Raw genomic sequence first — 10,956 nt, forward strand, 5'->3', positions numbered from 1 at the left:
TTTCTGCTACATCGCTATTCAGTTCATTTCAGTTTAGTTTATACAGCGCCAAATCACAATAACAGTCGCCCCAAGGCGCTTTATATTGTAAGGTAGACATAATACAGACAAAAACCCAACAATCATATGACCCCCTATGAACAAGCACTTTGGTGTCCAGGGGACTGGATAATAAGGACTGATAAAAGGAGGTTTGATCCTTATATTTAAGGTTATGTGAGAGTGGCCGGTGTTCCTACTTTGGTAAAACATCCTACCGTAAGTAGTTTATGCACATTTCTGCTGTCACAGAGTCATTCCAGCACAAATGTAAGTAGGTATGACGGTTTGCCACTTAACTTTGCCCATCAGAGTATGCTTGTAGCTCACATTCATAAAGCCAGGATGGTTTGCCACTTCATTTTACCCGTTAAAGTGTGCTTGTAGGTCCCATTCAGAAAGGTAGCATGGTTTGGCACGTATTTATACCCGTCAGAGTATGTTTCTAGCTCTTATTAACAAAGGTAAGATGATTTGCCACTGAATTCTAGCTGTAAAATTATGCTTCTAGCTCATATTCACAAAGGTAGGATGGTTCGCCACTTAATTTCGTGTTGTGCGCATGCGTAGAAACAACGGGTAGGATGGATTCCCAGAACACCTGTTCGTTCTAAGAAAACTGGGCACTGGGTCTGAAATGTTTGTTGTTCTCAAACAGTGAATGCAGCACGTTTATCAAAGTCCGTGAACTCAACATCACACTGAGTGTTTCAGAACAAACATCAGGCGAATGTGAAGAAAGTTCAGAAAAAAGCAGGGATCGAGCATGTGTCCTGCCCCACAGTTCAAAGAAGGCGAAGCTCCAAAAAGATGAAAAACTTGCTCCAGGTTCTCATGCTCTGTTTGCCCCCTCACAGGGAGCAAGTAGCGGGTCTGAGGGCGGGGAGGAGGAGGAGGAGGAGAGGGAGCCGCCGTTCTCCGGGCTCCTCCTGCACTGTTTTTGCGCGCAGCGATGGAAGCGGTGTGCCTGCTCCCCCTCCTCCTCCTCCTGGGATTCTCCGTGTCCTCGTCGGCGGTCTGGGACCTGGTGCTGCTCCACACCAACGACGTACACGCTCGTGTGGAGGAGACCGACGTTAATTCCGGGAAATGCGGCGTTAACGGGCAGTGCTTCGCCGGCGTGGCCCGGAGAGCCACGGAGGTCAGCAGGATCCGCAGCACCGAGAACAACGTGCTGCTCCTGGACGCCGGGGACCAGTTCCAGGGTACCGTGTGGTTCAACTTCTACAAGGGGGCCGAGGCGGCACACTTCATGAACAAGCTGCGCTACGACGCCACGGTAGGAGCGCCTCCTGTCCTCCCCAGCTCCGCTGTTCAGGTCCTGTAGATGCTGGGTTAACTGAGTAATGCTGAGTAATCAGATTACTCTCTATAGTAGTGATCGTAATTACCCGTCCCACACAGACATGACCCCCCATCCACCTCCTTCATCTGCTCTCTGCTGCCAGACAAACAAGGATGGGGGGGGGGGGGGGGTCTAATGAAGTTCAGTGGAGGACTGAAATTTAGAAAATGTTTCTGAGCTGATGAGATCCAAAGTTTGAAGAAAAAAGCACAAAACAGGCAGAGAGCGAGCTGCTTACTCACATCTGGAGAGCACAGCCACATGTGCACCAGCTCAGAGGGGTGAAACAGAACATCTGACAGCCCGAGTGCATGGTGCTGCTGTCCCTGAGTTAGTGTAAGAGCTGAAGCATTCAGACGGTCTGATCTGATAATTACCCAAATAAATTACTGCAAGATCCTAATTGCTTTTATGCCTTTAGGGGCTTTATGGAAATCTTAGCATGAAGATGAAGAGCAGGAATATAAGCATCTCAAACACAATTTTGATCTCTGCAGAGATGGTGGGGTCCAATCACCGTGCTGGTTTTAATTGGGAGAGGCAGACGCAGGACTGCACTCAGTGAAAGGCTTGATTTATTGGTTCAGGTTTAAAGGCTGCACTCGATTTTAATTCATCTAATTATTCAGCTTCTTCTCTCTTCTGCTTTTTAACTCTCAGACAGAATCAGAGATCCAAGTTTAGAGTCTCCATTTAATTTACTTTTGGTGGGTAACAAAAGTACGTTTTTATTGGCTCAGCAAGTCTAAACATTTCGTCTTTTAAATTGTGAAAGTGGGAAGAAGGATTTGTTTCTAGCGGTCAAGAGAGCTAAATGTTACACAGCTGAATACAAGTTCATGAATGAAAAATAAAAACACATTACATTTAATTAATTTATGTGAAAATATGAATGACCTCACTGAGTACACAACAAAGCAAGTTTCCATAAGGCAAAACAATTTGCGGCTTGGTGAAACACTACGCCCACTTAAACTCACACCATCCAAATTTAAAGGTCATCTTTACCCCCGTCAAAGGTTTTTGGTTTGGCCTGGAAACTCCAGCTCATCTCCTGTCATCGTTCACCTTCAGAGGCTTCAGGGTAGGGTGTTTTACTAGACGTTTCTGCACAAAGTGTCACCTCAGCAGCTGAATTCAAGGTGTACAATCCTGCACGGCAAACTCCTAAATAAGCGCTTGTGAGCTGATGAGCCCCCTCCAGACTTAAATGTGGCCGGTTCCACTAACTCTGCTGTTTGGTCTCCGAGTTGTTTGCTCAACTCTGATCACCAGAAACAGAAACTACACCAGCGCAGTTTAACAAGGTTAACGTTTTCTTTGTATGAAGGTTTGAGGTCTGTGGTGAGTTTATAGAAGCGCAGGAAGTGCACACAGAAAGAAGAAAGGAGCTTTATAGATCACGTACGAAATCATACAGAGTACAACATGCAGTGACATGTGTCGTGTCCGAGCTGCGGACGTAGCCGCGGCATTCCATGGCTTGGTGTTTTGGCATGGGGGGCCTAGCCAGGACCCTTACTGTATACTGGGAGGGAATCTGACTTGCGGCTTCTTACCACTACACCATCCAGCTGCAGCAGGATTTTTATTTTAGCCCCAAACACTGAAACAAGAAAATAATTACATTTTCAGAAGAAACTCTGTCTATATAACCAGAACAGGTTCAAAAGCAAGAGAAGGTTTTTCATATGAAAGCAATGTTTGAGAAGGTTCCGTGGTTTTAGTTGGTGAGTGGACGGCTTCATGGCCATGGGTGATGTGAAGGCAGTTATGGTGGTCCAAACCAGAAGAAACTGAAGGACAGAGCGTGAGCTTAGTTGGTGGGGTGTTTTGAGTAACAACCAACTTCTGCTGATCAGTTCATTCTTTGTCTCCAAGCTCTTCATTCCTTGTTTTCTTTTTCAGGTTTTTGGGAACCATGAGTTCGATAATGGAGTCGAAGGACTCATGAAACCGTTCCTGGAACAGATCAAGTGTCCCATTCTCAGTGCTAACATCAAACCGGACCACACTCTGAACGCAACGTTTGGGATCACTTATTTACCTTATAAGATATTTACCATTGGCAGAGAGAAGGTGGGCGTGGTGGGGTACACCACACAGGAAACACCGGCTCTCTCCAAGCCTGGTAAGTGGCTCCTCTGAGCTAATGTGAAAAAACTCCCATGGAAACTGTTTAATGGTTTATTAATGAACAAATACATCAGTGGATGTAGTGTTTTCCTGTGAAAGGAAGTAACTGGTATCGGGAACTGGGATCACGCTTTAATTTGGAAAATAACACCACAGCATTTCCATGAGGATTAAAACCCAAGCTCTGAGTTGGGCCTTTCCATAATCCTCCATTCATCTTATTTATTAAGATCCTTTTAAATCAGGTTACAAAGTGTTTCACTGGACAAGATTGGAAACAACCATCAAATAAAACATCTAAAGTACAATGCATTTTAGATGTGTTCTGGTAATGACTGCACCCTGGCACAGTGGAGAAACCCCACAGCAGAACATTTCCACTGCCATGCTTCACAGTTGCTGTGAAGTTCTTCTTAAAGCTCTTTGTTTCCAAAAAAGCCAGCTGGGGCTGTGGCCAGACAAGAAGACCGTTGATCCATCTGCCCAGGTCACGTGACTTCAGAAGGCCCATTCTGTGTTGTAGTCGAGTATTTATTTCCCCAGGAAGCTTCCCGTGGAGGTCAGATTTGTTCAGATGTGCCTTTGACACGAAGACTGCAGATCTGCTGGCGATGTTTTGGGGCTACTGAAGACTTCTGTGTTTGAATGAGCTGCGACGGCCGGTCCCAGGTGTTGGAACGTGCAACATTTATTGTTCCTTACAATGGGATGAATATACTTTGTCTAACTCGAGCTGTTAAAACATCCTTGTCTGTTGGCCACCAAATGGTCTTCAGGCCTACATGAACACTGAAATAAGGACAGGACATAGAAATACTTTGTTCTTCTTCCTCTTCACAGAAGTTTGTTGGTCACAGCAGAAATAACTGTTACTTTTGATAAATCACAGATATAAATATGAAAATAGTGCCTGTGCTGTTTTTTGGATTTGGCTGAAAAACAGACAGACATGCACAAACTGACCGGTGCCAGTGTTTCTCCCCAGGACCTCACCTGCAGTTCCTGGACGAGGTGACCTCTCTACAGGTACAGGTGGACAAACTTCGGACTCTGGGGATCAATAAGATCATCGCTCTCGGTCACTCTGGCTTCACTGTAGATCAGATGATCGCCAAGAAGGTCCGTGGGGTCGACGTCGTCATCGGCGGACACACCAACACGTTCCTGTATACAGGTAGGAAGGCGGATAAAGCTGTCACATCTGCCACATCTGTCACCTACACTGTGGGGCTCACACTATTACTGAAGGCTCAGGCAGTTTTTAACGATTTAAACTGATCAGCAGGTTATTTAATGCATTTAAATAAAGTTTATTTTGCTTGTTTTTATGTTTCTTTTTTTTAAGTAATCTCTTTCAGTGGTCTGTCAGTGTTGTAAGTCCTACAATGCTGATTAGCATTATAGGCGAAACAACAGATTTTACTTAGACGGGTAAAATCCTCCTCATACCTCAGCTGATTTTGCCCTGTTAATGGTCAGGCGGTAAAAACAGTGACCTGATTTTTCATCCAACCAATCTTAGTTTTGTTTTTTCGATCTGCTGCTGTGGCTCTGCTCTTTCATGCATCTTCATGAGCAAAATCATTTACATCTTGCTTCATGCATTTCATTCTCCCGCAGTCCATCTCTGTGAGGCATGTCTTTGTTTCTTCATGGGAAGAAACTTTGAGTCTTCATCCCTCTGGCTCGCTTTGGAGTAAACAGGCTGTCTGTGCGAGTGAGCCTCTTATAAATAACTCTGAAGTGTTGCATGTAAATGGGCAGGACGAGGTTTGGACCTCTAACTGCACAGATGTTTTCCTGCAGTGTGGAACTGCCTTCACTTAGTGGCTTGGGCAGCGCTTCATCACTATTTGGGGATCAGGAAGGAAGAGAGTCCTTGAAGTCTTCCTGTTGTGCTGATGTTGTGCAGATAAACCTGCACAGCGAATTGGACTTGTGTTTAGACAGCCAAGCATCATTAATCAGCGTTGGTTAGTGGATATTCTAAACGTTGCTCTTTTTAGCCTTTAGCTTCTTCGTGATGGTAAACATTCCCCTGGAAGTGTCACGAATGCACAGATTAGACCTCAGACAGTGAAAGGATGTTACTGAAGAACAGGAGAGTAAAAAAGAGAACTGTTTGGAATTTCATTGAATGAATGAATATTTATAAGTGCAGATTTCACATCTTTGTCTCGGAGTGATGTCATCAAACTGAGTTGATATCAGACTAGAAGAAGCTCTTTGAGCCGCCTGCCCAGGTCACATGACTTCAGAAGGCCCGTTCTGTGCTGTAGTTTTGAGGCTTCCTTCCAGGAAGATTACCGTGGAGGATGAATCTTTTCAAATGTGCCCTTTGACACAAAGAGCTGAGAATGTTTTGGGGTTCCTGGAGACTTCCAGGTATTCTGAAAGCTTCATTTGATGCAGTTTCATCCTTCATTTTTGAGAAACTGCCGCGTGATTAAGTGATGAGATGTTTAGACCATTAATGGAAGACCAGCTGACAACAGTCTTTACACTTTATGATGTGAATTACTGCTTTTTAAAAAGTGTGGTGAACATGTTTTAGTCGTAGGGGAAAAAAATCTGCGTGTAGTTTATATTCAATGACTTCAATAATTCAAGTTTATATTCAGAAAACTTATCGTCTTTTTCTTTCCATCTTTTGTTTTTTCTGCTGTTTTTCCAGGAACTCCTCCCTCTACTGAAGTCCCAGTTGGTACATATCCCTACATGGTGACCTCAGAGGAAGGGCGAAAGGTTCCTGTTGTGCAGGCCTACGCCTTTGGAAAATATCTGGGTTACCTGAAGGTCTCTTTTGATGATGCTGGGAATGTAGTGAAGTCAACTGGAAACCCCATCCTCTTGAACAGCACCATCAAACAGGGTAATGAAGCAGAGTCTGCCATCTTTGTTCTTCGTTTTCTGTTTTTTACCAGATTCTTAGTGCCGTCTTTGTGCTGTTGGAGGATTTCTGATTGTAGTTGTCACAGGGTGACAGGGCACATGAGGGATCTCTGGCGTCTTTTGTGGATGTTTTGCCTCAGCAGCTGAAATCTGAATGTTCCTTGAGAGAGTTTGTGGGATCTTTTATCTTCTACTTGGTGCAAATTGGACAAATCTGATTGGCTGTCACATTTAGAGCTCACATTCTCTGAATGTATTTTGCCATTTTTGTGCTACGGTTCTGATTTTAAATTTCATGAATAGCACAAAAGCCCCTGGGACACCCTCCGAGCTGCACAGCTGTTGATGTTAAAAGAACATGCTGTTATGCATTAAAATTGTAGCTTCTACCCATTTCTATTACTGTGCTACAGAAGGCGTATAAAAGATGAGTGCGCTCACTGTCGCCGCCGTCTTTTATTAGTGTAATGTTGGCCGTAATTTACATAGCAATCAAATATCAAACCTTCTTTAGTATTCAGTATAATTTGAAGCTACAATATGATACCATCAGTTCATCAGGAAAGTCTTTAAGGTCCCAGATAAGGGAGATATTTGTCTTTTGCAACCCCTGCTGATCATTAGCAAGAATCCAGGTTAAAGGCACTTCCATACTGACTTCATTGTTTAGATCCAGTCTCTATGTCCATCTTTTATACTTGCTATGCTGAAAATTGTGTATTATGGGGAGAGTAAGGACTTATTAAATGTGCTGGTTTCTATGTAGCATCTTTTTCTATGTCTTTCTATCCAACACTCACGGTCTAATGAATGCAGGCAGTATCTTGCCCAAAGATACTTTTTGGCCACCACCAACCTTCACATTAGTGGGTGGTCTGATCCGCCTCCTGAGCTACAACCACCTCTGAGGATCCACACTTAAAGTCCTCATCTTGTCATTAACCCGAGGATTCTGTCTGGAAGTATTTTTATGACCTTGTGTATGCTTGCAAATAAAATTAGCTGCTGTCATGTGCATATACCAAAGCTCTGCTTTTTGCAAACAGACATCTTTTTTTTATCAGATTGTTTATTTTTTTTTGATATCAGAAGATTGTAAAACAGAAGCAGGGAGCTTGGATGGAGTGGAGTGGATTTTAGTCGGTCAGACAGAGTGGGTTATGTAAATGATGTGTAGATTAGGAGCTTGGTGTCAAAGCAGTAACGCAGGCATTTAAAACTGTTAACTGCTTGACTGTTTTTAAAACTGAATAATGTCTTGCACAGATTCGGAGGTGCTGGCTGATGTGGAGGAATGGAAGAAGAATCTGGCCAACTACTCGGCTCAGGTGGTGGGAAAGACTCTGGTCTTCCTGAACGGCTCGACTCAGGATTGCCGCTTTAAGGAATGCAACCTGGGAAATCTCATCTGCGACGCCATGGTGAGCCTTTAGAGAAATACTATTACTATTATGTTCCTCCTCCTAGCTCTCAGAGGCTTGTAGCTGAGGGTTAGCAGTTAGCATCATCTCCATGAATCAAACTTCAGACTAACTCCAGTTTAGCAGTTTAGGCAGTGCTATCTGTTCCAAAGTTCCAGAACTATGAATTAAACAGTATAAAAGCACTATAACAACGGCTAGCATATACATCTGTCAGAGGTGGAGAAGTTGTAGCAACATGCCATAGATCCACGTGTGACCGAGGAAATCTGCTTCCTGTTTCTGTTCCTCAGCTCGACAACTACATCAGCTTCTCAAATGATGTCCAGTGGAACCACGTCAGCGCCTGCATCTTGAACGGAGGAGGCGTTCGGGCATCTATCGACGAGCACACGAGGAATGGTGAAGTCAAATAAACAGAGCTGTATTTCATGTGCAGAGTCAGAACATTGGGACAACCTGTTATTGACTACTTGGGATTTTTCTTCAAAGCAGTTTCTGATTTGTGTCAAGAGGATTTTATAAAACTGTTTTCTGTGATGGACTTCCTGTAGGTTCAATCACAATGGAGGACCTGATAGCCGTCTTACCCTTTAGCGGAACCTTTGACCTGGTGGAGCTAAAGGGCTCCACGCTGAGGAAAGCTTTCGAACACTCGGTGGAACGATACGGCCAGAGCACCGGAGAGTTCCTTCAAGTGTCCGGTATCTGCACGTTTACATCTACTCTGGTTATTTGGTTCATACAGAAATATCAGCGTTTTTTTTGGCACACAATTTTAATTGATGTCCAGTGGAACCATGTGATCTTCTGACTTTTACTCTGGTGCAGCTTTGAAGTGCACAATTGTGATTTTGTTGGTACAAAAACTTATGTCATTGCCCTCCAGCGCTTTCACTTCATAATTTCAGGTGGTCCAATATGAGGTTCAATAGGTTACTCAATGTCACTATAAAAGCCATACATTCTCTGATGTTCCCCTTCAACATCATCTTCCTGTGTATCTCTGTACAACTTCTGTACACCTCCACAAAGAGTAAATGAGCTAAACTTATATAAGCATTCTTTTTACTCTTTACATCCAGAACTGGGTCTGATCGATTGCATCTCATTTTGGACAAATTCAATTTTTAATATGACGATGGTACCGGATGGGAAGAGTTCAGTAAAGCATCTAAATCTGTTGAACCTGAACTTTTTTTGAGAAACCCTGAAGTAGGAAGAAATCTTTGTGGGAACATTGGGTTTGCTTTAGATAATAAAACCATTCGATAACATTTCCACAGCCCACCCATTCCTGCTGCTTTGGATTTGCTCTCCTTTTTAAAATACCTGCTTGTGTTCAGCTTATGAGAACAGTTTTTCGCTCATCCGGCCAAAGAAACAATGAGCTTAAGCCATTTCAAAGCGACTATCTCTCCAAATTTCACAGTGGCGCCCACTGCTATATTATTGGTCAGAATCTAATCAACTTCTATACAGTGTTCACCAAATGGGTTTTCACCCAAACTGGCCACATTTTTTTGTTTTATAAAAACCTGTGAATTGTAAAGGATCCTGAGCCACATGAGCTACTGCATCATTGATATTCTGGTTTAAAGTTACAGTCTTCTTCATTCAGATGAAGAACTGTGAAAGATGGACTCAGTGTACATGTAGATGGTGACATTACTTAGTTTTTAGATTGTGCCATCAACATTTGCCTCATTGAGAAAACAAGGCAACAGAATCTGAAGCTATGAATAACGTGGATGTACAGAACATCAGCTACATTTGATAGATTGTACCCTACTTACTTAAATCCAGTGTTGAAAAGCACAGCGTGCCTCAAATGTTGTCCAAGTACTAGAAACCGGGCAAGAACTTAAAAATATCATCATCTGGTTGGTTTCAATCAGGATCTATCTGACCCAGGAATTAGTCAGCACCAGAGAGAACCTGAGTACTCTGTTGTGTCAAGACTCTTTCACCACATTATACATATTCCTCATGTATAAGGAGCTGGAGAGAACGTTCTCTGTTCTTACTCTCCGGCTTCCCGTACAGTACATCTGATTCAGACTGATAGTGTCTCTGTTTCCTCCAACAGGAATTCGTGTAGAATTTGACCTCTCCAAACCACCGCAGCATCGCGTCAAAAGCCTCAGCATCCTTTGCACCAAATGCCGCATTCCTGTCTATGAACCCGTCGAGAATGAGATGGTTTACAAGGTGGTGCTGCCGTCATACATGGTGACAGGAGGCGATGGATTCTCGATGATCAAAGACGGGTTCCTCAAACATAACAGCGGTGAGGGTTTTGTTAGTCTTGCGCTTGGTTTAATGTTTTTCCAGCGCTTCTTTTCACACTTGTTTCTTTTGCTTCCAGGGGATTTGGACATTTCAGTCGTGTCCAGATACATCACACAAAGAAAACAAGTTTATCCCTCTGTCGAAGGACGCATCAAGCTGTACAACTCAGCTGCTGGACTTGAGGGCCAAACAGCTTCCCTGATTTTTATGGTTTCACTCGTGCTTCTCTGGAGTTTCCGTGGAAACATCTAACTTTTAAAAACTTTTTTCAAAGACAGTGAAACCACGACGGATTAAAATAACACCCTGATGTAATCATGTAGGACCGGGAAAACTTTCTTCATAAAACCCTGACATTAATGACTAATACTTTTTTTATAACGAAAAGGGAAGCCAGTGTGGTAATACCTTTCACTTCCCTCTAGGAACAAATGTGGACAAAAGTGCAAAAAACGCAGCCAAGAGTTGAAACAAGTGCTGCGGTTTCTCCAGTAATCACTGGCAGCCTCGAGGGGAAAAAAGTGCTGTGGTCAGAAGAAAAAGTGTAAAATATCTTTTGTGTGTAGCTATAACTCGTCTTCCATATACTTTGGCCTCAAAATGAAATCAGCACCAACAAGGCTTTTTGTGTTTGATCTTTTTTAAGCTCTGCTAACTGTGAGATCCGGAGGAACCATCAGACTCCCCCACACCACACCATTAGCCAAATACCTGCCTACTGTGGCAGATGCACAGTGGTATTAATATTTTGCACATTTGGGTACTGACGGGTATTGCACTGCTAAGCTGGACAGTGCTGCCATTTCATAATAAACATATGGTAAAAACTGA

The 10,956-nt window shown here is 43.3% G+C and overlaps 1 protein-coding gene across 1 annotated transcript; it reads left to right on the forward strand.

The window, feature by feature from the left end:
• Positions 1 to 319: 319 nt before the first annotated feature.
• nt5e (5'-nucleotidase, ecto (CD73)) lies at positions 320 to 10,956 on the forward strand. Its single transcript, XM_026142804.1, has 9 exons — positions 320 to 1,318; positions 3,293 to 3,515; positions 4,506 to 4,694; positions 6,195 to 6,392; positions 7,679 to 7,833; positions 8,127 to 8,235; positions 8,388 to 8,537; positions 9,923 to 10,123; positions 10,202 to 10,956. The coding sequence occupies exons 1-9, from the start codon at positions 992 to 994 to the stop codon at positions 10,375 to 10,377; spliced, it is 1,728 nt and encodes a 575-aa protein (XP_025998589.1). The 5' UTR covers positions 320 to 991; the 3' UTR covers positions 10,378 to 10,956.

The sequence above is a fragment of the Astatotilapia calliptera genome, chromosome 15, assembly GCF_900246225.1.
Source record: "Astatotilapia calliptera chromosome 15, fAstCal1.2, whole genome shotgun sequence".
NCBI classification, from domain to species: Eukaryota; Metazoa; Chordata; class Actinopteri; order Cichliformes; family Cichlidae; genus Astatotilapia; species Astatotilapia calliptera.

Coding starts and splice junctions, on each gene's coding strand:
- nt5e (XM_026142804.1), top strand. CDS start 992: ATGGAAGCGGTGTGCCTGCTCCCCCTCCTCCTCCTCCTGGGATTCTCC. Junction 3,516..4,505: donor ACCGGCTCTCTCCAAGCCTG/GTAAGTGGCTCC, acceptor GTTTCTCCCCAG/GACCTCACCTGCAGTTCCTG. Junction 8,236..8,387: donor CGACGAGCACACGAGGAATG/GTGAAGTCAAAT, acceptor GACTTCCTGTAG/GTTCAATCACAATGGAGGAC.